This window comes from Falco rusticolus, chromosome 1, assembly GCF_015220075.1.
Source record: "Falco rusticolus isolate bFalRus1 chromosome 1, bFalRus1.pri, whole genome shotgun sequence".
NCBI classification, from domain to species: Eukaryota; Metazoa; Chordata; class Aves; order Falconiformes; family Falconidae; genus Falco; species Falco rusticolus.
The window spans coordinates 55,700,257-55,725,741 of record NC_051187.1 but is presented as its reverse complement, the minus strand read 5'-3'; the positions used below and the strand labels follow the sequence as shown (position 1 = coordinate 55,725,741).

Below are 25,485 nucleotides of genomic sequence, written 5' to 3'. Positions count from 1 at the left end.
AACCACCCTAAAAGGGGATAGGATGGGGCCAAGTATCAGTTAAGCATTTTCTTGCAAGTATTGGGACAAAGTGTTGAACCTGAGGGCTTGTGTAAGCAAGTAGTAAAAGAGGCAGTACTATAGCTTCCCTGCATGCCAAGGCCACTTTACACCTCGGGCCATGGCCCCATGCTCCAGATCTTGAGTAATCTGGCACAGCAATGCAAATAAAGCAGCTTCTGCAACATATTTATGCAAGTCGGCTTGTACTTCACTGGCACGATATGCAGTCCTTTTTCTGGCAACCTTCTTCCTAAAGACCATGCCACCTACCCCTGCACAGGCTGCAGGCATCATCTACTGCCCAGTGTTCCCAGTTGGAGATACCCACTCTGGCCAAAGAAGATAGGTTCCGGATGGTCTCAGCTCCATTCCCTGAAAAAATCATTTTGTGGAATGATGTGCATATAGCTAAAGAGATGAGGAGAGTTTCGAGGTCAAAGGAAACATAAAGGGATCAAAGAAGAGACCAATAAGGAAGAGGGATGGGAAATATAGAAGTGAGGAAAGGAGAAAGATAACTGTCAAGGAATAGACTGGACTAGAAATCTTCCTTCTGATACAAGCAAGTTTTTCTAGGAAGTACAAGTCACTAGGTCTTACCTCCTGAGGCTTTGTAAAACTGTCAGCACATTACAGGAAGGTAAGTCACGTTGTTTTGGATATATTTTGACACAGAGGGCACAGATTATGTCTTCCACCTTGAAGTCCTTACTTTTGAGAATTTAGAGGGGTTTTTATATACATATTGTTGACATTTTGTGTTATACTACCAATCTTTTAATTGCACCACACCTCACAAATTTTCAACTTGACATGACAAAGCATCCTCTGTGATAGTGGTATTGCATACACTTTCCCAGAGAAGCCCAGCCTTCTGCTCTGAGGTCTTTAGCCATCACTCCACGCTCAGGTCAGACAAGCCTGGGTATCTGGGGCATGCACGGAGTCAGGGACCAGATTTTCCTCTAGCTGCAAGAGGTATGAATCATTTTTGCTTTGTGAGGTTGGCCATCCAATCTTTCCCAACTGATATTTTACTATCTCCGCTGGGCTCTTGTGAGCGTCAGCAAAGGGATTCAGCAAAGCCTTCAGATTCTCACTGTGTCCCTGCCGCTGAGACTTCAAGAGCCACTGTCCCCTGTTCTCTTTGCAGCTGCAGTGCCACTGGGAGCAGTGGGTTTGGAGGGCAGGCTCCCAGGGAGGTGGGAAGAGGGGAGAGCTTCCAGCCAGGGCTCCGCCGTGGGTGGGAGGTGACAAGGGTGGGGAAGAGTGTGACAAGGGAATCGGGGAGGCAGAAGCCCTGCAAAGAGCCAGGTTTCTGCAGGTGGGTGGTTTGTTTTCATTCTAGCGCTTTGGCTGATTAAGGGCGGGACTCTGAGCTGAGAGGCTTGGCTAAAAGGCCAGAGCAGTGCACCTGCAGGAGCACATCACAAGACTGGCTCCCAGTGTGCTGGGAGGGCTTGGGGTATCGGCAACCTGACTGCTTTGCAGCTGAGCGTCTCCTTGGTGCGCGAAGTCAGTGGTGGCAAGACAGACACGCTGGTCAACATGAGCATGGCAGGCAAAGTAAGCAAAAGTGTATATTTGAGAAGGTTCTTCACTGCAACTGTGAAAGCAGTTTGAAATGCCGTTTCTTTCCAGGAACACCGTAAGTCCTGGTAGTATAGCACAGATAGTTTTGGAGGAAGCTAGTACAGCAGAGCTGCCTTTACTTGTAGGCTGCTGTACTCTCCTAGGAAATGGTTGTTACACTTTTCAAGGCAACAATTTATTTTATTAAACACTGGGCCAACTTAAGGTGACAGCACCAGAATAAGAATAATCTTCCTTTCCCCAGGGTTAGCAAACTAATTTTAATCTTTCATTGGACAGTTTTTAATATGATACAATGTATTAAGTATTGAGATCAATGTATTTATCAGCTCTATCATTTTCCATTCTAAGATCCCACAGTGATTTAAACTATTTTTAGCTTCTTTATAATTCATATCAGTTTGTGTTCTAAAAGAAACCCGACAGTTAATATTGTGTTAAATTTCAGGGTGTAACTGTGCTGATGTTAAAACAATCATGAAATTTGAATATGTGTATAAAAAGTCTGGAATTTTAGCTAATGAGGAAAAGTAAGTATCACATGTAATGCAGTACTGAGCTGGGACTGAAATTAGTATTTACATCTTTGCTAGCAAGTAAGTGACAAGAGAGATGTAGGTTAATACCACTGCTGAAAACAGTATGTTTTGCTTCTTGCACTACCTGAGAGATACCAACATACACACAGAGACATGCAAGAGAGGTTGATGGACAGGAACCCAGATATGGAAAATGAGTGAAGGCATGTACCTTGCCGGAATGTGCCTTAAGAAAGCGTCAGGATCATTTGCTGTTTACTGCCAGCTGTCTTCAGTATTCTAAAACCAAACAAAATAAGAGGGGGGAAAATTTTGCTCTCTTTAATTCTGCGATACCTCAAATGTAAAACAAATTGCAGTTCACTTGTAGGTAAATTCACTGAGTTCAGTCCTCTGCCCAGCCTTGGACTGAGGACAGTAAATGAAGTGTGGTGATATAGCTAAACTGCCTTGTTTTCACTGTGTTTATCTTGGAGTAATAGGTGAGTTATTGTGCAGTTTATGTGATCAAGCAGCATAATCTTTATGCTCTGTAAAAGGGTGTGTTTCTGACTTATCCTCCCCTGCTGCAGTAACTTGTAAGGCTGGTAGAATGTAAGAGCTGAAAAACACCCTGTTACTCCAGCTAGTGCTTGCCTTAATAGATGAAATGGGTGATAGTGTGCTGTTGGTGCATCTGTGGGATCCTGTTACAGTCAGTAAAAGCTCACAGGGAGTCAGCCATCAGAAGAACACATAGTTAACCAGTGTCTAATTGTTCTCAGAAATCCACAGTTCTTGGTTACCTTTGTTCTTATAAACACTGTGTTTTGCACGTGCAGGCTGTGAAATCATTATTGTGCTGTGTGGGATACAGTATAAATACAGAAGGTTTTTTGTTGGTTTGTTTTTTTTTTAGTAAGCTCCCTAGAAAATGTGACCCTTTAAAACGTGATCTTTGGCCTCACTGGTGAATTTTTTACTAATCATGCTTGCATTTGACACATGAAATGTTAAATGTAATGCAAACCTCTCTAGAGTCTGTCTTTTTCAAAGTGTGCTCTTTCCCACTTCAGGTTTGGCTGCTGAAAATGCACTATTTCCTGTGTTTGTTCCTAGTAATTATTTGCTTTGTAACCAGTTGATAATTTGTTGATAATTAGACATTATTTCTACTTCTATTTCAAAAGCTTTAAAACTAAAAAGTTGTTTTATTTGGTTTTCTTGACCTGAGAACTCTGCAGCACACTGGTGTTAAGTTGTCCCAGTCATGCAAGATACTTACGCATGTGCTAATCTTGCATCATGGACTCAATTTGCCTCCATTTCCCTCTCAAGATAATGCCACCTGAATGTCTGCAGTCAGTAGGACTTAACGGAGTGACTGAAGACTTAAGAGTGCCACCATAATGGTGAAATAGAAAATCATATTTCAGGGCCTGGAGTCCTTTAAAGTCCTGGGATGGGCAGAGACCACCAAGGAAGAGCAGGAATGAATATGGGGACAGAGAAGCCCTGCTACCTTTGAATACACTAGGAGTGAGCTTACAGGGTGGAAACCTGCCTCAGAGCCTGGGATGAGGAGTGGACAATTCTCCTCTCTTTTCTGAGTGCGTTTTTCTCTGTGGCAGACTATCAGAGGAGCCCTGAGGCTCGTCAGCACCTGGACAAAGCCTGCGGAGCTAATGGACAAACTACAGCCTAACAGAAAAAATGCTGTATTGGGTGTTGGGAGTAACCCCGCTTGAGTTAAATATTCCTTTTGAGAAGCAAGGTACCTTAGCACAGATAATCTTGCACTAAAGGGACTGTTGTTAGATTACCTCTGTATAGTGCTATGTCATTTTACATTGGTGTCCCCTCAGCCATCACCTCATGGGTGAATTTGGGCTGTAATAAAATATTTATAAACAGTATTAGGCTCTGAATTCCATTTTGAACAATTTTGTCAGTTCCCAACACGGGCAGTTCTAGGCAATACAGACTTTATCACAGCCCAGTATACGGCATCATTTAGTGTGCCATCTCAAAGAAGACACCAGTAATCCAACACAGCAAAAATAATTATCCACGGAAGTTAGAAACAGAGGAGCAATGAAGATGGATAAGGTATACAGTTATCTTAGGAGACTATTATACATGTTGCTGAAAACTTCATATGACAGAAATATGAACAAAGTCAGACATGATCTTGGGGGGGGGGGGAATAAATGGGCTTACACTGTGCTTTGGTGTTGGCTTTTTTTTGTGTTTTGCACTTGGGGGGTTTTGTTTGTTTTTTTCCTGTAATTTCCCCACCCACCCCCAATATGAGCAGGAATTTCACAGGCAGAAATGTAAGTATCTATCTCTGTGGTGACTTGTAAATGCAAGTGCTATTCCCTTTTTCTTTTCTCTGTTTGCAGGTTATTAAATGCAAAGCAGCAGTAATGTGGGAAGCCAATAAACCCTTTTCTATTGAGGAAGTGGAAGTTGCCCCACCAAAAGCACATGAAGTTCGCATAAAGGTACTAAAATTAAAATTTAAAACAACTATTATGACCTGCATTCTATCTTGCTGTTTGTTAGAATTATTTCTATAAACTTTTAGGATCCAGTCAGAAAACGTACAGGTGAGTAGTTACTATTCAGTGAACTCTTACAGAATGTGCTTCAAGTCCTAAATTTGATCATGAGGTTCTTGTAAAAAAAAAAAAAAAAAAAAAAAAATTAGGGTTGGGGTTTTGTTTACTAAGACACCTGTGCTTCTAATGGGCTGAATAAACTACAGGACAAGGCAAAAATCTGAATCTCTTGTAGCATGGAGCAAGACATTCTCTTTTAGTTTGTTTGAATCTGTGCTACTCAGTAGGGCTGGGAGCTTTCTTTTTTAAATGAGTATTGAGCATCTGTTACATTTCAGGAACTTTTACAGTGGAATACAGCGGCTCTTTTCATTTTAGAGCAATTTCAAGTGTTACACAAGTGAGGAGAACCCTCTCATGGGGTTGATAACTCCATTTGTCAGAATAAAAGTTTTAACGACATACCTGAATGTTTCAAAAGAAATACCGTTGTATTACCTGCAAGAAAAGGCAAAATGTGATCTATGTGTAGCTAGCCTAACTTTTTGCATATATAACATAATGTATACTTAAAATAGATTATTATATATAACAACATTATTATATATATGTATTATACCGTGATACCATATTTTATATAACATTATATGATATATTCCAATATAATCTAAAAATAAGGAACATAAAATATGTATTATTTCTGTTTAGAAATAACGTGCTAGTTAATCTATATTTACATAATTTTGAAATACTTCTGTATTAATAGCTTTTTCTATTCATGTATTTATATATAGATATTAGAAATAATTTTATTCTGTTCTTCATATATGATTGTATTGCTAGAACATAGGTTCTGCCAGATAATCAGGCTCCCTATAGAGCTCAGTAGTGCATAGCAAACATTAACAAAATGCCTTGCTTTGTAGATCAAAGACTAATACAAACCATGCAAATCATGAATCACACAATCAAAATTTTACTTGTAGATTTTTTGTGTGCACAAGTGATTTTGGAGGGAAGCAAGTGACTCCTCCAAGTACATGATATCATTTCACTTCAGCATGTAACATGACATAGTTAAATGCTAAAACAATCTTGTCTTTCCTCTAAATCAGATTGTGGCCACAGGGATCTGTCGCTCTGATGACCATGTGATAACTGGTGGACTGGTTATGCCTTTTCCAATAATTCTTGGGCATGAAGCAGCTGGTGTTGTGGAGAGTGTTGGGCAGGGAGTAACTTCAATCAAACCAGGTATGAAATTGTGCTGAGTTTCCAAACTGTTTTAAGTCAAAGATGATTACATGTGTGAGTACTCATATTGCAGAGGAAAATGCTCCAACTCTTGAGATTTTTCAAGGATTCTCTGAAGGATACTACATGCTATTTATATCTTTCTGTGTTCCCAATCTTGATAATTTTCAGATTGTTCTATTCAATTTATTTTGGTTTTGGCAAAAAGATCTGCACCTTGCTTTCCCCTTACATAGCACTTTTTCTGTCGTGGGCTTAAGCAGATAGATTCTTTGCCTTTGGTCATAGGAAATCAGGTATTAGCTGCAGGTTCTTTAAACACTGTTTACACAACTAATCTGTCTCAAGAATAAGGCAAAGCACTAGACAACATGTCAGAACACCTTCTTTTAATTCTCCTAACAGCTAAATAATCCATTAACTTCAGTAGACCAGAACTTAGGTCTGTGTGTTTGAGTACTTCACTTTAAAATATCAGGGCATGATGAGGGTGCCCACCCTGCTGCAGGCTTTGCTTGTGTGCAGCACCAATACAGGTGAGTCAGCACTGCTTGCTGTGAGCTAGGTCACTCTGAGGACACTTATCTGGACCAGCTCTTCTTCTTGCTACACTCTCTTTGAACCACAGTGGGTAGATAAAATCGGTGAAAGATGCTGATTTTCCTCCGACTGCTACAAGATGAGATGGGAGATATATACACTTTTACAGGACCGAACAAATTCTAAGGGCTAGATTATTAATACAAAATAGGCAGTGAACAAAATCTGCATAGAAATGCTCAATTTTACCCAGATAGTTTGTTACAGTACCTAAGTAGTTCACTTTTAACACCTCTGTGCTTCCAGTGTCTTTGTTCATACTGGCAACAAGTATGAAGTCTGTCCAAAGCAGGTTGGTATGTGTGAGAAGAAAAAGTTTTATAAGATTACTGCTTTCACTCCAAATATGTATAATTCAAGCTTCAGTGATAGCTCTAACTGCTTTTTCTCTTATGTTTGGGTTCATAAAGCACTCTGTTGTCTAATTCTAGCTGCCATGTGTTACCAGGTGAGCTGAAACAGCAGCCCTGAACAAAAAATCATGTTTCTTCGATGTTGCTTGATTTATGACTTGAAGTTCTAAAAAAGGCTCCAAGATTTGTAAAGTTTCTTTAGCAGAATGATTACTAAGCCCATGTCGCAGTTCTAAGTTAACTGAGGGTCAGGGTAGTGGGGGCATTTCATGTTCTGTAGGCTTTTTCCATTTTTAAATAGAAATCAAAGACTTCCCCTAACTTTCAATGTGCCGAGGGTTAGCCACATTGTAGAACTGCCAAATCAAACTGACCTGTATTAGGGATTACCTGTTCAGAGACTTAGTGTTTCACCATGCATTTTCCACAGCAAGGATGTATAGCAGTAAAAGATTGCATGGGAAGCTATGTGCTACTTTGTTCATCATATACTTGTGATAGAGAATGTGGTGGCTTGACCCTGGCTGATTACCAAGTGCCCACCACTCCCCTTCTCAACCAGACAGGGGAAAGAAAATACAACAAAAGGCTTGTGGGTTGAGGTAAGGACAGGGAGATTATTCAGCAATTACTGTCATGAACAAAACAGACTCAACTTGGGGAAAATTAGTTTAATTCATTACCATTCAAATCAGAAAAAAACACCTTGATTGCCTGAGTTTTCTGCCTCCTCCCCCTGAGCGGCGCAGGGGAACAGGGAATGGGGCTGTGATCAGTTCATCGGATGTTGTTTCTGCTGCTACTTCCTTCTCACACTCTTCTCCTGCTCCAGTGTGGGTCCCTGCCATGGGGTGCAATCCTTCAGGAACAGACTGCTCCAGTGTGGGTCCCCACTGGGTCACAAGTCCTGCCAGCAAACCTGCTCCAGCGCCGGCTTCCCACAGGGTCACAGTCTCCTCCAGGCATCCACCTGCTCTGGCGTGTGATACTCCACAGGCTGCAGGTGGATATCTGCTCCACCATTAACCTCCATAGGCTGCAGGGGCACAGCCTGCCTCACCATGGTCTTCACCGCAGGCTGCAGGGGAATCTCTGCTCCAGTGCTTGGAGCACCTCCTCCCCCTGCTTCTCCACTGAGCTCAGTGTTTGCAGAGTTGTTGCTCTCGCATATTCTCACTCCTCTCTTCTGCTGCTGGGTTGTTGTGGGGTTTTTGCGCAGAATTTTTTTCCCCCTTCTTCAATATGTTATCACAGAGGTGCTACCACTGTTGCTGATTAGTGTGGCCTTGGTCAGCGGTGGGTCCATCTTGGAGCTGGTTGGCATTGGCTCTGTTGGACATGGGGGAAGCTTCTGGCATTTTCTTACAGAAATCACCCCTGTAGCCCCCTGCTACCAAACCTTGCCATGCAAACCCACTACAGAGAATTAGAGATGTTGTCTTAGCTTGTGTGTGCCACTGCTTTGCTGACAAATATTTCATCTGCCTTTACTCCAATGCAACAGTAACCAGACTGCAAATAAGAAAGACTCAAGGGCTGGCAAATTAATGATTAATTTCCCATTCTTTGTATGCACAATTTACAGCCCTGTTATCTTGGCACTCCAATTTTCTGTCCTAGTGGTTGTCAATTTTTATCTCTGTTTCTTTACCTGTTTGTTTTCCTTTTAAGTAGAAGATGCAATAAACTGTTGAATGAGTACTTTATGGATGCTAGTAGCCAACAGAGGTTTATGACATAGCTCAGACTCAGGTCTATGAAAGACAGCAGGAATTTTGCATATAGAAATTAGTTGTCATAACTTTGCCATAATGATGTCCTTTATGAGAGAGAGATGGTTTATCTTCCAAGGGCAGCAGAAGGAAATAAAATCAGCACTGCACTCCTAGTGCACATTTGCCTAGGGATTAAGTACACTTTCTTCATGTTTTTACCTGCATGCTTCATTTGCCTTTGCTAACGTTCTGTCATTACTGTTTCATTTGTAGGAGACAAAGTTATTCCACTCTTTCTTCCACAGTGTGGGGAGTGCAACACCTGCTTAAGCACCAAAAGTAATCTGTGCAGTAAAAATGAGTGAGTTTTCCTGTTTATCAACAACCCTTATTTGATTTTTATTTATACAAAACTGATATTTCACTTGCCATTATTTCTGGTCATCTTTCAAACAGCACTGGTTCAAATGTTGGATTAATGCCTGATGGCACCACTAGATTCACCTGTAAAGGAAAAGCAATTCACCATTTTTTTGGTACAAGTACCTTCACTGAATACACAGTAGTGCATGAAACTGCTGTAGCCAAAATTGATTCTGCTGCCCCTCTGGAAAAAGTTTGTCTAATGGGCTGTGGATTTTCAACTGGTTATGGGGCTGCTCTGCAAACTGCCAAGGTAAGTATCATGGCAGATGTTTCTGGTATCTCATGGAGTCTGTTCAAGATTGTGTGGCCTTCAAGCAGGTTGTCAGCATGGCAGCCAGGCAGAATAGACTCCACTGAGTCCAGGATGGAAAGAATTGCAGAACCATAGAATGGTTTGGGTTGGAAGGGACCTTAAAGATCATAAAGTTCCAACCCCCCTGCCATGGGCAGGAATACCTTCCACCAGACCACCCATCCAGCCTGGCCCTGAACACTGCCAGGGATGAGGCATCCACAGCTGCTCTGGGCCACCTGTTCCAGTGCCTCACCACCCTCACAGTAAAGAATTTCTTCCTAATATCTAATCTAAATCTACTTCTTTCAGTTGAAAGCCATTTCTTCTTGCCCTGTCACTACAGGTCCTCGTAAAATGTTCTTTACCAGCTTTCTTGTAAGCCCCCATTAGGTATTGGAAGGCTGCAATAGTGTCTCCCCAGAGCCTTCTCTTCTCCAGGCTGAACAACCCCAACTCTCTCCGCCTGTCTTCACAGGAGAGGTGCTCCAGCCCTCTCATCATCTTTGTGGCCCTCCTCTGGACCCGCTCCAGCAGCTCCATGTCCTTATGTTGGGGGCCCCAGAGCTGAAGGCAGTGTACCAGGTGGGGTCTCATGAGAGCAGAGTAGAGGGGGAGAATCACCTCCCTTGACCTGCTGGCCATGCTTCTTTTGATGTGGCTCAATGTACATCTGGCTTTCTGGGCTGCAGGTGCACACTGCCTGGTCATGTTGAGCTTCTGTTGGGTTCTTTTCCACCCAGACTTTATTTGTGCTTGAGATTGCCCTGACCCATGTGCAGGGGACCATGCACTTGGCCTTGTTGAGACTTGCTGGGAGTGCACTCAAGCCCAGTGTCCATGTTGCTGAAAAAGATGTTAAACAGTGCTGGTCCCAATACTGACCATTGAGGAATGCCGCTTGTCACTGGTCTCCACCTGAACGTCAAGCCATTGACCTTTGACTGTGACCATCCAGCCTGTTCCTTATCCACTAAGCAGTCCATCCATCAAATCCATGTCTCTCCAATCTCAGTTTAGAGACAAGGATGTCATGCGGGACAGCGTCAAAAGCTTTGCACAAGTCCAGGCAGATGATGTCAGTTGCTCTTCCCTCATCCATCAGCACTGGAACCCTGTTGTTAGAAGGCCACTGGATTTGTCAGGCATGATTTGCCCTTAGTGAAGCCATGCTGGCTGTCACAAATTGCCTCTTTATTTTCCATGTGCCTTAGCATAGTTTCCAGAAGAACCTGGAAGATGGTAGTTCTTTGCCTACTTCAGTTTATCTGTCTCTAAGGTACTCTGAAGTCTTAATTCAAAATCCATAAAAATACTCCTTATCATTTATTAATATCATCCCTAGAAAAAATGTTACAACAGAGGTGATTTGTTTCATTTTAATTCTGGGAATACATGGAAGCCTATATATGCAACACTTAAAATCTGTAGCAATATATGACTGTGACTTTTACAGCTGTCGCTGTGGCACTACAGCACTGGAATATAAAGCATCATAAAAAAATGTGTATCTAAACCTGAAGCTGAGACATGTAATGAAAACCTGGTCTCAGATATGTATTTTTACGAACAATTTATCTTAGTCACATGTAGGACTATACTGCAATAGTAGGTATGCATGTGCCAATTCCTTATCAGCAGGTAATCTCTGAATTACAAGAAGTAGCTTAAGTGAAAAAAACATGTTGCACTGTTTAAAAAAAAAAAAAAACAAACCACAAAAAAAAAAACCCACAGTGTAATTTACCTATACTGTAACAGCATGCCATGTTTCTGTCATTATTATAGGTGGAACCAGGCTCCACCTGTGCCATCTTTGGCCTTGGAGGAGTTGGCCTCTCTGTTGTCATGGGCTGCAAGGCAGCTGGAGCTTCACGCATCATTGCTATTGATATCAACAGCAACAAGTTTGCCACGGCCAAAGAGCTGGGAGCCACAGATTGTGTCAACCCTAAAGATTTTGAGAAGCCTATTCACGAAGTGTTGATTGAAATGACCGGCCATGGCGTAGACTACTCCTTTGAGGTCATCGGTTGTACTGAAACCATGGTATGCAACCCAAAACTGCCGTCAAATGAGGTGTTAGCTTGTCAGCTCTCTCTTCACTAACACACTAAGCACCAGGGGTGAGGAGCCTAAAGTTATTGGCAAAGTATCAAGCTAACTTCAAACCTGTTTGCCCCAGCAGCAAATCTTGCATGACTCCAGGGTGTCCCTCTGTTTCAAATGCAGACTGCAGCCTTGGCCTGTTGCCAGCACAATTACGGTGTCTGTGTGATTGTGGGAGTGCCACCTGCAGCACAAAAGATCACTTTTGACCCCATGCTCCTCTTCACTGGTCGCACCTGGAAAGGGTCCATCTTTGGAGGTAAGGACTTGGAAAGATACGATTTAACTGGCTTGGGAAACTTGAAACTCCTCTTGAATGAAATAGGATATACATAAATTCATTGCTTAGGTTGTCCTGTTGGAAGTAATATTGATGCCTGTTTTGCTGACAAAGCAGCACAAAGGGAATAAATTATGGGAACTGTTAGTTAATGGCAAGAGAAGGAGGGAGAGGAGAAGAAGGAGAGAAGAGGCAGAGAAAGAGATAAAAAGACAAAAAAATAGAAAAAGGGAAAAATATGGGAGAAAAGATGAAAAAATGAAAAAAGAGAGAGAAAAAGAGGGAAAGGTAGAAGAAGACAGAAAAAAGGAGGGGGAGAGGAAGAAGAAGAAATAAAAATAAAAGAAAAAAGAGATAAATAAGGAGGAAGATAAGAGAAAATAACAAAGGGAGAAACAAGAGAAAATGAGGAAAAGAAAAGGAGGAGGGGAGAAAAAGAGCAAGAGCAAAAAGGAGAATGAGAGTGATAGAAAGACAGAAAGAGAGGGAAAGAAAAAGGGAGTGGGAGAGATGGAGAGTCAGGACCCTAAAGGACATTGGGGTCTGATGATTTCTGCATAGGTCAGACCCCAAGCTCAGCCCCTTGCCAGCTGCCATAAGTCCCTTCCAGTTCTTTCTCCTTCCTGAGCTATCCCAGCAGGGTCCCATGCTCAGCAAGCTGTAGTTCACTCAACACAATGCTGAAGGCCACAGAAAACTTGTTTCCAACAACAGGTTTCCTCACAACCAGTTCCTTTGATCTATTCAATAGACACTGAATAAAATAGCAGAGACAAACTAAGTTCCTCTGGAAGGGTTTCCTACTATGTGAGACAGCTTTATCTAATACTGCTTGTAAGAAAAGAAAGACACATCCACCCACTTTCCCTCAGTTTTGACCAGGCAATCAAGTTTCCAGTTACCAACACTGAAGTCAGCACTCTGGCTTTTGTATGATGTGTGATTTACTGGACAATGTATCAATAGACAAGTTAAATATTAAATCAAATAAATGTTTTAATTTAAATTTAATATTTTAATTAAACATTAGTTTAATTTTAATTTAATATTTTAATTTAATTTAGCATTTAATGTGGTGGCAGTCTGGCTTCTTTAAAGATTCAAATTTTTACTGGTCAGTAAAAGACTGGGTTTGTCATGTGTAGAATAGCTGCATTTCATCTGTGTTTCTTCTGCTGGCACTCTGTTACAAAGGTTACATGCTGCAACATTTCATCATGCTATATTGCTCTAGAAAGTTTACTTAAAAATTTAAGCTGCCATGGGTTTTATCTATTATCACATGCATTTAATGTTTCATTATCCGTTGTCTGTGTGGTCTTTTTTCAGGCTGGAAGAGTAAAGATTCAGTCCCTAAACTGGTTGCTGACTACATGAAGAAAAAAATTGTTTTGGATCCATTAATAACACACACACTTCCTTTCACTAAAATCAATGAAGGATTTGATCTGTTAAGGACAGGGAAGAGGTAAACATTGTTTCATTGTAAAGGTTCTACAAAATTATCTAAAGGAACTGTACAGTAACACAGAGTATGACTGCATGGCAGAAAATGGGGAAGGCAACCCACTACGCTCCTTAATCTGGTCCAGTCTGTGTCCATGGGTTGCAGTACAGTAACAAAACAAGTAAAGCTTTAGCTTTTGAAATGCAGTGGGCCCCATCTTTCCTTGCAGAGGAACTTTCAGACTCTAGTTTGAGCAAAGACTCTGGGTCACAAAGGGAGAAAAGACCACACAAATGAGGAAGTCCCTTCCCATTACCCATTGGAAAAGAGCACACAAGCAAGGGAGCCTGGGAATGCCAAGCTGTAGGGTGCCAGGGCTTAGCTACATCACATTCCAAGGAATGTTTTAAGATGAGGAGCAGGACCACAGAAATAGACTATGTTTACTGGAACAGCAACTCACCATTCCTCCTGTGAGTTACAGAACAGAGCCCCAGTGCAATTAGTCCTACAGTCACTGGGTAGTTTACCTTAAATTTCATACTTTTTCAAAAGGGAAAGTACTTGGTGTATATATACATTGGAAACTCAGAATTTAGCTCTCATGCATTCCTGTAATATTGTGAGAGTTCAGCTCAGACTCTTTTCATAGGGTGTTGAAATAGGAAGTTAGTTGAAATTGACAAGATTCACCACAGGAATAATTGAAAACTCTCCTTGGTAGAAGCAGGAAATACAAATTATTTTAGGTGTTACTTACTCTAAATATAAAAATCATATAACAGAAGAATTTAGCCCCAGAGGTTTGTTCTCAGGTTCTAACTGTGGCAGCACACACTTCATTCTTTGACTGTCCTTATTTTAGATGGGCTGTAAATATTAGTTTTGGATTTTAGTGTAACACACAGGGGAAAGTGGTGAGGGCAGAGGTGCCATCAGCTTTGCTAAAATACTGACAGTTAATCTGAAGACAGAGGCATGTTGCAGCTGACAGTTTTTACCAAGTGAGACACTTCAATGTTTCAGTGCAGACTAAGCTGTAGGGTTCAGAGGTTGCCCTTACAGCCATTTGTAACTCCAAAGATGTGTCAAAGCCTCCCTCCAAGGACTTCCCTGGCTATATGTGGTGACTAACTGCTAGAAGCCGTGCACTTCATGAGTGAAGGCTTTGCAATCTGGCATGCATTTTGTTCTCTGCATCTGCAGCAAAGTTTGCACATCTGTTGTCATTCTGCTGCAAGCTGGAGCTGGGGGGAGCCGGGAGGGAGTACCCTAGTTGACAGCAATAGCATAGATTTTCAGAGAAAAAGCAGTCTTTGGCTGATGTCAGCCCAGGGGCTTTTCTACAGTCACTAACTTGTCATTTAATCTTGCAGTATTCGCAGTGTCCTGGTGTTTTAGGACTCTCAACTGATAAGCAGCAGATGGCTCAGCACCAGTACAAAATTCATTATCCTCTGATACAACTGGTATGAAAAACAAAGACATTTCTGAAAGGTCTACCACCATCAAGCTCAAACCCTAGACTTCAAGCACAGCATTTATAAATGAAATAATCTTTTTCCTCCTACCTCTTCCTCCTGATTCTTGCTTTAAATCCTCTGTACTGTGCTGCAATTTTCTTTTAATAGTCAGGACTTGGTGCTGTCACAGGTGTTATAAAAGGTTTGGATTTTTAAAGATGTCTTTCAATATGGAATATTTTAATAAAAGAAAACTGAAGAAAACTGTTTCTTTGGGCCTTCATAACACTGCAAGCTTAACAGATTTTTGCATGCAGCTCAGCACAGTAAAACTCTAGGTAAGAACTATGTATTCATCCTGAATAATTTTAGTATTCCATTATCTGACAGGCAAGGAAATTACTGCAGAGATTAGAACTTACGGTGAGCATATGTTTGAATTAATAATTTCAGTAAATTATATTTAAGTAAATCATAGACTTGGGCACTGGAGAATGTCTCGGCACTGGATATTTTACCAAACTAACACTTTCAAACACTTTCAAGAATTCCATATAAAATTGCTGTGGTGGTGTTCTGCTTTGTGATAATTCAACATTGAATTATCTCTTGAAAGTACAAATCAGAGCTTGCAGGCACTCACGTGCATGGTAGCTCGGTAGAAGAGCCCATGATGTAAGAGGACTTGTGTGCTAATGATGACTGACTTGTTTATGTCAGCAGAAAGAGTCATGGAGTTGCACAGCTAGGTTAATGATTTGATGCTAAGTTTACCAAGAGATTAGACTTTAACAGAAGATCCTTAATTGCTGAATTTATTATACATACACGTGTTTAATATCCAGATTTCAGTATTTGTTCCTATGGGGTTACCTGTGCAGTCAGATCTGAAGATTTTTTCAGCAACATAAAAACTTTTTTCAGGTGCAATTCAGTTGGAGAGTCCTGATCTCTTCCCAAGGCAGGTTGTGTGTGAACCAACAGTGTGAACCGGATCACTATTCAAAATAGAATGAGAGGGGATTTAATTCCACTTAATTGATCTCATCTGTAGTAACATGGATTCAGCAGAAACAAGAGCGTAATAATATCTCAATTCTCAGAGTATTCTAACAAAATGTTTTCTGTGGAGGCCAAGCTAGTTTATTGTACCAGCTAAGGTACATTTAACTCATGACTTAAACAGAAGCCAAAGAAGGCCTGTTTAAACCTAGCTTGAGGACAGAAAGGAGTATGGAGAGGTAAAGTATCCTCCATATGCCAGATACATGTTTTTTCCAAGGCATTCCTTACTTCATGAATGGTAGACAATATAACAACAGTATTCAAAGTAGAAGAAAAAAAAAAACCCATAGAGCTAGGGAATAAAGTACAACAAACCTCCTCACTTCTGTCCTCTTCAGGATCACGCAAAGCCCATTTTTGTTGTTGTAATCTGCAAAGCATAGTAAACACCTGCTGTTAGTATCTTTATTAGGATAGTTGCTGGGGTCCAAAACAATAAACCTGTTATAAAATGTCTCTAATAAGAATGATTTAATGCAGCCATCTAGTGGTGTCTTCACATGAAGGAATTGGAGAATGAAAAATAGTTCATACTATCCTACAGTATTTCTCCCTGCAGATCTCCATCCACACTCAGCTGAAGATTAATTTGTTTGTATGATTGCGCAGCTCTGGACAGCATGTTTCTGACAGACCTTCCCACTGGCTCCCTGACTCTGAGGTAATCCAGGTAGGTTCAGGGCCACCCACAGCAGTGCCATGCGAGCCTCCATTTAGGAGCTTTCCTGTGAACCAGCAGGGTCCACCACTTCCCATCAGAGCATGATCTGCCCCTTAGCACATGACGACACTATGAAAAAGCCGCAGAAGTGATGAAAAAGTAAATAATTTCCCAAGAGACAAACTTGTCTGACAAAGCACAAGTGTTTCCTCAGACCTTAAACTAGGTCAGTGTTTATTGAACATCACTTGGCTTCACATATACCTCAACACTCCCGTGTTTCTGCTCTCCTGCCACATCCCACCACCCAGCAAGTCCACCAGGAAACAGCACAGGTGAGTTGTATAGCTCCAGCATCATGTGCTCCAGCATGCAGAGACATGGCTCTGGCAGCTCTATTTTTACATGCTTGTAAGATCACCCTCCCTGACCATGCATCACAGGCAAGTGGTTGTTCCCACACAGCATAATCCCCTCTACTGCTTCTAGGTTATCAAATGGAGAGCACGGACCCCAGTGACAAAACCCACTGTGCTACACAGATAATTGGGAGACAGCCCAATGTTTTGTTGAAGGCCTGTCAGATATCTTCAGGTGCTCAGGACACATGAAAAAAGTGTTTTGCTTGCAAGACACATAAATCATACCACATGTCATGATAGATTTCTTGTTTTTTTAAATGCAGCAGGCAGACCAGGCTGAATACTGAAAACTTTAAAAACTTTCTTCTAAAAATCCTTATTCCTGGGACATTACACATCACCAGTGCTTGCAGTCCGATGGAGGGTACCAAAGGTGCTCAAAAAAGCTATTAAAAAGGAAAACTTTCCTGGGAAAAACTGTTTAACATCCCTGGGCACCTGAAATACAGATCACAATGATCCAGAAGTGCATGGCCACTCTAGTGCCAGGTGTTCACCTCTATTACAGGAGCACAGCAGCATGGCCATGATCATATAGAAGCTGGACTTGACCAGCAGCAGCAGGGCTGGGGTACAGGCTGCCCAGCAGCACTTCCACATGGCTGGAAGCACTGACACACCACAGGGCCACCGTGTCCCAGACAAGAGCTCAGACAGCTGCTGGGGCATAGCACTGCTGCCAGTCTGCATCAGTGAAGCTAAAGATGGGCTCGGGGATTTGGGAGCTGGGCGTTCAGCCTGCCAACAGCAAGTGCTGCTGACCTCCTCCCCCACCACATGAAACAGGGCTGAGATACTGTCATGGTTTAAGCCCAGCCAGAAACTAAGTACCACGCTCACTCACTCTTACCCACACACATACCCGGCCCTGTGGGATGGGAAGGAGAATCAGATAAAGGTAAAACTCATGGGCTGAGACAAGAACAATTCAGTAATTAAAGTTTTTTAAAAAAAGTAGTAATAATAATAACAACAACAACAATAATAATTGTAAATTGTAATGAAGATGAGAGGGAAAGGGAGAAATAAAACCCAAGGGAAAACAAGTGAGACACAATACAATCCACCCACTGGCCAATTCCCAGACAGTTCCTGAGTAGTGATAGGTGGCTCCTGGCCAACTACACCCAGTGTATATACTGAACGTTACAAAAGTGATTTATCCCTTATTCTTCTAGGAACCTCAGAAATTAAACTTACAACTCAGAAAATCTGCAAATCTTCTAATAGAAAATAAGAGTAAAAAAATGATGCATGCTTCAAGAATCTAAATCTAATTCTAAATAATCTTTGGTATCCAGGAAAGAGAAACACAGAAATTGGGAAAGATACAAAAGGAAAAGCAGAAGCAAAAAAGGGTATGTATTCTTTTTAAAACATAGATTCCTTCATGACACTGTTTCAGCAGTTAGTATACCTAGTAGAGGCTTGCAATTTCTGATAGTGATATAAGGCTCTCCTGTTTGTCTCTCAGTTTCTCAAAACACTGAATAAAAAAGATGCAATAAAGCATTCAGAGTCACAGTTTATTAGGAGTCACATACCTGAATACAACAACAAAGGAATTTTTTATTTTCAGAGTGTAACTGGATGTGTAACAGCATTTAATGTATTAAATATCCTGTCTCCAGGATATTACTGAAGCTGTTTGGGTGTCATCAAGCAAAAACTAAACTATGTGATACCTAAAATCAACAAATACAAAAAGCTTTATAATTTTGACTCCTTACAAATCAGCTATTTGTGGAGTAACACTTGACTGCTAATACAGCAATGAAGGTATCCTGACGAAACACTGACTTTTAATCAAAACTCATAGCAAAGACAACCGAAAAATAACCACCAGCACAGATCTGGCGTTTAACTAGTAATAGGTATGGTGTTTTTCTTCTGTTCAGCAGGTGTCCCTCAAAACCAAAGGATTGTTGAGGCACATTTCATGCAGTATCCAGAGTATTCAGCTTATTACTATTACTGTATCAGTATATTAGTGCTTAGCGTGGTGGGTATATTTAACCTGGAAAGATACAGAATACTCAGCATCAATTAGGTACTTGAGAGATGTTTTATATTAAATTAATTTCCTGTACTCATGAAACATCCATCAATTGGATGTAACAGTTTTTGTGAAATGTGTATGTGTCTGGTAATACAAAAAAGCATCAGAAAAGAAAGTGTGACCACTGGCTTGAAAACTAAAGTAGGGAATCAAGCAGAAAATCAGGCAGGTGTCTAATCTTGGATCAAATAGTTTTTTCTTGTAACCTGATTTATTAATTCAATTCAGTTTGTTCACTGTTAACAGAACTTGGTTTTATGGATTTCATTTCGGGTTGGAAGACCATGGAGAGTGTACCAAAGCTGTTATCTGACTATATGGCAAAGAAATTTTATTTGCATGTCCTGGTGTCATATACATTGCTATTTGACAAAAATCAATCATGGTTTTTTAATCTTATGGTTTCAGGAAAGGGTTAAGTTACCAAAAAATCAAATCTTCCTTATACTGTTCATGAGGCTCATTTAATATATTTTATTATATATAAATTATAATATATAAAGAATAATACTGTTAATTTAATCATAGAAGCTGAATATTGCCCTGCCTTATGAGTCATGCATTTAAAAAGAAAATGAAAAAAAAAAGACACATCTTCAAATGCTCCAAGAAAACCTCATTCCTGCTGCTAATTCATATGTAAAACTGAAAATTAACATGCAGTCAATGAGGCTATTTCCACAGCTTTAGGTACCCAGTGCTGAGCCTTTATGAAGAAAGTGTACGCGCAATGAAGTCTGTGTTCCACTTTCAAACTGAAGTATGTGTCTGGGCTTTTAGGCAACAGTAAGCGAGTTTCAAGATGAGTTAGCCTACAGAACCTAGGGCTTTGTACATCTGCACTCCACCTGACTGCAGGAACTTTGAGCAAATTTCTACCTTGCTGCAAAAGTTTCATTACTTAATTATATAACCATCATAAACTGACAGGACAGAGCAATAAAATTTTCAGCTTATGTAATAGGAACTGCATAGGATTGGAGCAGACCCAAGAAGCATGGGGTGGGAGAATCATTTAACAGGTTACAAAGATCTCTATTGAAGGATGTTTGAAAGTACTTTGTCTTCACAAATATTTTTGTCATACTCTTCTTTAGTGCGACTATCTGTGTCAAGGACAATTTAGCAAAGAGCAAGGGAAGAAAACTTTGACAAATTTCTCCTCAGCATGAGGACAGTTTTTATGGGGATACAAAAAAGCTACTGAGCCAACCGATCAAACTATCACTTTCACAGCCTGGCAAAGGCCAGAAATACTACTAAATTGATGAACAAGCCACAGCAATGAGGTTGCCCAAAGCTCTAATGAAACAGGAATGTCTAAAGACAGTAAGTGAATACTATACATATCCAAGCTCCATATATCAATTTTTTGTGTTTGTGGGTTGGGCTTTTTTCTGAAGTTTAAACCAAACTTTTACATGGTTGATTTTCTTTGTTGCAGCAATCAAACTGTCCTCATTTTCTAAGGATTGATCTTAAATTTTTGAAGACTCTCAATTGAATTTAAGCTATATTTTTGGCTGGTCTCATTATTTAACAAATTGATTTAATATCTAATATTTAATAATATGTATTAAAACTTAATATGTTTTTAAGAAAGTGCAGCTCACACAAATATGGAATGGTTAGCACTGAAATGTAATAAGGGATGGTAATTAGCAGTATATTATTTGAATCATATTGTACAAAGCAGTAGAAAGCTTTGTTGTTATCCTGTAATGTTTATACACACATTTTGCAAATGCTGTCGTGCTTTTAATGTATTTCCAGCACCAAGTCCCACAGAATATTACAGCGCAACTGTGCAAAACCTTCCCCAGCGAACAGGATTACCACTGTGAACAGGTTATTCTGCTCAACAGACCCTTCTTTGAGTGCTGAACATTGAACCCATAAGACTGTAATGCCTTTTGCCCTCTTTTGAGTAACTTATTCCAATCCACAGCCCTTTGAACTTCTGGAAACCCCTCAGCACCATCAGCAATTACACAGCACGTCATGAATGCACAAATTAGTTATCAAAGATTAGCAAATACCATCATGTCTGCCAATTTGCTGTAACTTCTGCACACAGAACTTTTTGCCCTGCTATAAAGGTTACCCATAATTCTCTTAAATACTTTTAAAGCATAAACAAATAAAACTGAAGGTGATAACTCCAAAATAACTCATTAAATGTTTTAATTGAGTTCTCGCACTTCCCTACCAAGAAAACACTACAAGAAGTTCCTCCCAATACACGTTTCCCTAACACCACATGTACATCTGCACAGCCTTAATTTTGTAGCAGTGACAAGTCTCAAAAAAAGTAATGAATTAGCCTAGCAACTCTGTAATAAATATAAACACATATATAGATTTCTGCAGGTTTGGGACAAAAAAAACCCAATTGCTTTTTTTAAAAAAATCTAAACCTACACGAAGCAAAATTCGATTGCTATAAAATAACTCTGCCTTAAGTCAATTGCAGCTTGCACTTTACCGATTATTTTGAACTGTTGCTACGTAAAAATGCGTGGAAGCACTTCTGAGTAGTGACGAGTTCTGTCATTGTAGCAGTGCCACCCAGTGGTTACCTGTCCACTACTTCCTATGCATACTGCCCATCAGCTTCTGAACATGCTGCGGGAGTTGAATTTCTGCACAGCTCCAGCAGCTGCCTGCAGCAGACACCTGTGGCCGAGGTTTGCCCTGTGAGGTTGTCCACAGAACGTTCTGCCATCCTCACTGCTAAGTTCTTTGACCAGCTGCAACCTGCCAAGCACCAGTGGAGAGCTGTTCAGCTGCCCTTTCCTTGAGCCAGTGAATGTGTTACTGCTAACTTTCCAGTAACTTGGAGATTCTCTTGCCCCTTTGATAGCAATCACTAACTGGGCAGGACTTCAAATTTCAGCAGATAATTGGAGAGCTCATCAAATTCTGCTCGATTCCCAAAACATCACTGGTTTCACTGCTGACCAAATAACTATGTTTGAAAGATGAGCAAAGACATTTATACATACCAGAAGAACATGCTGTCAAGTGCCAAGCAAGGAGGTGCCAGCATAACCCTTCCACCACTTGTATCTTTAAAATTTCCTAGCTTTGTTCATTTACTATTAATTTATTAGAATCAGCACATAAAACATCAGCTTTTTGTGTTTTATTCAATTTTCAATGAAAGCAAATAAGTGAGCATATTTAACCACAAATCTCCCCAAATTACTTATTTCCATATCTAAAATACTAAAAAGCTTTCACTATCCCAGCCTCATGTGTCTCTATTGCAAAACTGTCATGGACACTTTCATACTTATTTTAAATACAACTAATTAACATAAGCCTTTGTTTTGAAAAGTTATTTTATTTTCATATACTTTAGAATTATGCAAGGATTAATTAGTGAATATTAGGGTTAATTAGTGAAGTTGTTGCTCAGATTTTTCCTTTGGAACCAACCGTTTCTTGAAATACTGAAGAATATTTTAAATATATTTGTATTTACAAAATTAGAATATTTTAATTAACTAAGAACTATCCAAAGAAATATCAACCAGCTTTGAACAATTTAAATGAAATAAATTGAGTTTTAAAATATTTCCATTTTTCAACTAGCTATATTTGTACTTTAAAAAATAAATTTATGCCAATTTGAAGACAGACAAGGATTTCTAGTATTTTAACTGCTACTCAATTATTATCCTCCAGTACTTCATAGGAAACAAACCATAATTCAAAAGGATGGTTTTGAGAGCAGCACCCCACAAAAAGTGCTACACTTAAGCATCACAGCTGAAATCTGTGCACAGGTTATCCCAGGCTTAGTGGGATTCTTCTAGGGAAATATATCTATCAAACCCACTTAAATTACACTGGTTTTATTCAGGAAATTGTATTAACGGAGGAAAAATTACCTTTGGGTCAATCTAGCATCATTTCTGTTTGGGGAAAATAAATGTCTGTGTGAACACATTTCAGTTTTGCCTGTGGGTAGGCATATCAGTCCTCTGCAGCCTCCCTGTGCCTCATCAATCTGTTCACCAGTGTGTGTGGTTGCAGCCAGCAGTTACAGCACCAAGCCACCACCTCCTAGTTTTGATGGCGGCATATGGCCAGCTTCTGCAATTGGTACTCAGACTGCCCTGGGATGAACATCCTGGCAGATCACTTGCATATACTTTCAGCATATACATATAAGCTGAAAGAGGATAGGTTTAGGTTAGATATTAGGAAGAAATTCTTTACTGTGAGGGTGGTAAGGCACCGGAAGAGGCTGCCCAGGAGCAGCTGTGGATGCCTCATCCCTGGAAGTGTTCAGGGCCAGGTTGGATGCAGCTTTGAGCAACCTGGTCTACTAGAAGATGCCCCTGGCTCGGTCTTTAAGGTCCCTTCCAACCCAAACCATTCTATGATTCTATAATATAATTGCTGCCAAGCTTGAAAGTGACTACTTGCCCTACATCTTCTTGTACTTCAAAATCAAATTAAGGTACAGAAACCCCTCACTAAAAATTAATGCCTCCAGGATGGACACAATAATACAATTTAAAATAAAAAGAAGTTTTTTAAAAACCAAAAGTAATACAGATCCGAAACAGGTTTTTTGGGCTTTATCCCCACTTGCCACACAGAACAGAGAACATCCTCCAAGCCAAAACATGATTGTAAGGCCTCACTCCCACATGGCTCACAATGCTTCCATGCTCTCCTCTTTTCTCAATCCAAACTGATGCTCCTGATTAGCACATTAACATCTGCTAGAACAGCAGCAAAACGAACCCAATGTAAAAACCACAGTAGCACTAGGAGCCCTCACCTATAGAACTTATATATATAAACCTGAAACACGCATGACAAAGCATAGATACTTCAGTCAAGAGCACAGTGCAGTAAGTTGATTTACTCGCATAGTAATGAGAATAGGAAGAAAATTGCAAAACCACTTACCATATCCAGGGGCTTCCAATAGTACACAGCAACATTGGAGGCAGCATCAGAAAACTGCAAGGGAAGGAAAAATTAAAAAAAGATAATTGGACAATTTGCTTTGGACAAATTGGACAAATTGAAATTGGACAATGAGCATTAAGGAGTTATGATTTATGTGTCTGTGCTTTTGCCTACTAGAGTCAGTACCAACAGTTTCCAGAATACCAAAGATACTAACAAAAGCAGAGCACCTGCAGACTTCAGCTAAGCAGAAAAATGTTTGGAGGCTTTTTGGAAGCACTGACAAACCAGACATGACCAAGATCATGAAATCCACACAAGGGGCTGGCAGAGCTGAGTTTAACTACGGAAATGGACAAGACCTGCTTTGATTTCAACAACAAAGTTTTAGTGGTGGCCAGTGAACACAAACTGAGGTAACTAGTGGAAAGGCTCAAGAAAGCCATGGGGAGACACATCCTTTCGTTCCTTCTCAATGCCTTTCACCATATGTGAAAACTATACAGCACTCTTACTGTCCAAATTACCTTTTAGGAAGGTTTCAGCTTTCCTGAGCCTACAGATTTATTTTTTTATTTTAGTTATGTTATTAAACGTTATGCTACTTTTATATTATTTATTAAATGCTATAGTTGTTTATGTTGTGTTATTAAAGTTTGTTTTTCCCCAAGCTGGTGCTGTTGTCTAACTGTGGTACTCACTTAGCTTGTTAAGCTTGTCACTGGAAAATAAAAATTCCATTTCTTACTGAGGGGGACTTAGTTACACCCAACCATTCCCCAAGCACCAGCATCTCACGTAAAATCCCAACAGCCCATGGCATAACTGTTCTGTTCTAAGACCTGGTCTTACACAACCATGTCTGCAGACCTCACAAGAAGCCCTTCCTACCCTGCCTGGAGTGAGATTCTTCAGAAAAATGAAACAACAGCGTGAACAGGTTAATGATCCCAACTGGTAGCAACAGACCCTTTGCTTCAAAGGCCGCAGGATGGGATCTCAAGGGCCCAGCCAAAACTTCGTTTCACTGCAGGTCCCTTACCCTACACTGGAACAGGTCTGCCTTCACACAGTTTGAAGCACGCTGCTGCCCAGTAAAGCCACCACCACTACAGTTTAGCCAGCCAAGTATAGATTCAGGTGTGAAGCACCCACACTGGAGACATGAGGCCAGCCCCCATCAGTGTCCAGGTGAGACAGAAGGCACCAAGTACCTCTGGCTGGCCACAAGACAGGCTCTACCCGCAGAGGCAACATACAACGCTCCACCAAAGGGTTCAATTCCATCCTTTTCCTCAGGAAGGACACTGGATAGCCCAGTGATCAGTGGCCTAGACCCATGTGCCAGGCCATCGTGTCTGCTCCCTCACCAGCAGAAGTGTGTACATCTGCCTGCCAGACCGACAGGGTCATGTTCTAACAGGTTAATGCCGCCCCCAGAAGCCACCACACGACATGACACACCCCACACACCCCCCACACCACCCACACACCCTCCCTCCCTCCCACACCACACACACCACACCACCACCGCACCAACACCACCACACCAACACCCCAACACCACCACCACACCAACACCACCACCACACCAACACCACCAACACACTGACGCGAGTTCCCTCACAAATAGCCACACCCCCCGTACCGGGGTCCGCAAGGAGAGAACTGCGGCAGGGGGCTCGCGCGC

General features: G+C 40.9%; 1 protein-coding gene across 2 annotated transcripts; it reads left to right on the top strand.

Annotated features, from left to right (window-relative positions):
* Nucleotides 1-588: 588 nt before the first annotated feature.
* LOC119144438 (alcohol dehydrogenase 1) lies at nt 589-14,920 on the top strand. 2 transcript variants are annotated; one of them, XM_037379856.1, is made up of 9 exons: nt 589-682; nt 4,559-4,660; nt 5,833-5,971; nt 8,913-9,000; nt 9,096-9,315; nt 11,146-11,406; nt 11,590-11,725; nt 13,076-13,214; nt 14,570-14,920. In XM_037379856.1, exons 2-9 carry the CDS (start codon nt 4,583-4,585, stop codon nt 14,592-14,594), a joined length of 1,086 nt encoding a protein of 361 aa, XP_037235753.1. In that variant the 5' UTR covers nt 589-682; nt 4,559-4,582; the 3' UTR covers nt 14,595-14,920. The 2 variants fall into 2 exon arrangements, with proteins under 2 accessions (XP_037235753.1, XP_037235744.1); XM_037379847.1 differs by lacking the exon at nt 589-682 and adding an exon at nt 1,328-1,608.
* Nucleotides 14,921-25,485: the final 10,565 nt, after the last annotated feature.

Excerpts from the sequence above, each read along its gene's own strand:
- LOC119144438 (XM_037379847.1), top strand. Across the intron at positions 11,407-11,589 it reads TCGGTTGTACTGAAACCATG|ACTGCAGCCTTGGCCTGTTG; the intron begins GTATGCAACCCA and ends TTTCAAATGCAG. Across the intron at positions 13,215-14,569 it reads CTGTTAAGGACAGGGAAGAG|TATTCGCAGTGTCCTGGTGT; the intron begins GTAAACATTGTT and ends TTAATCTTGCAG.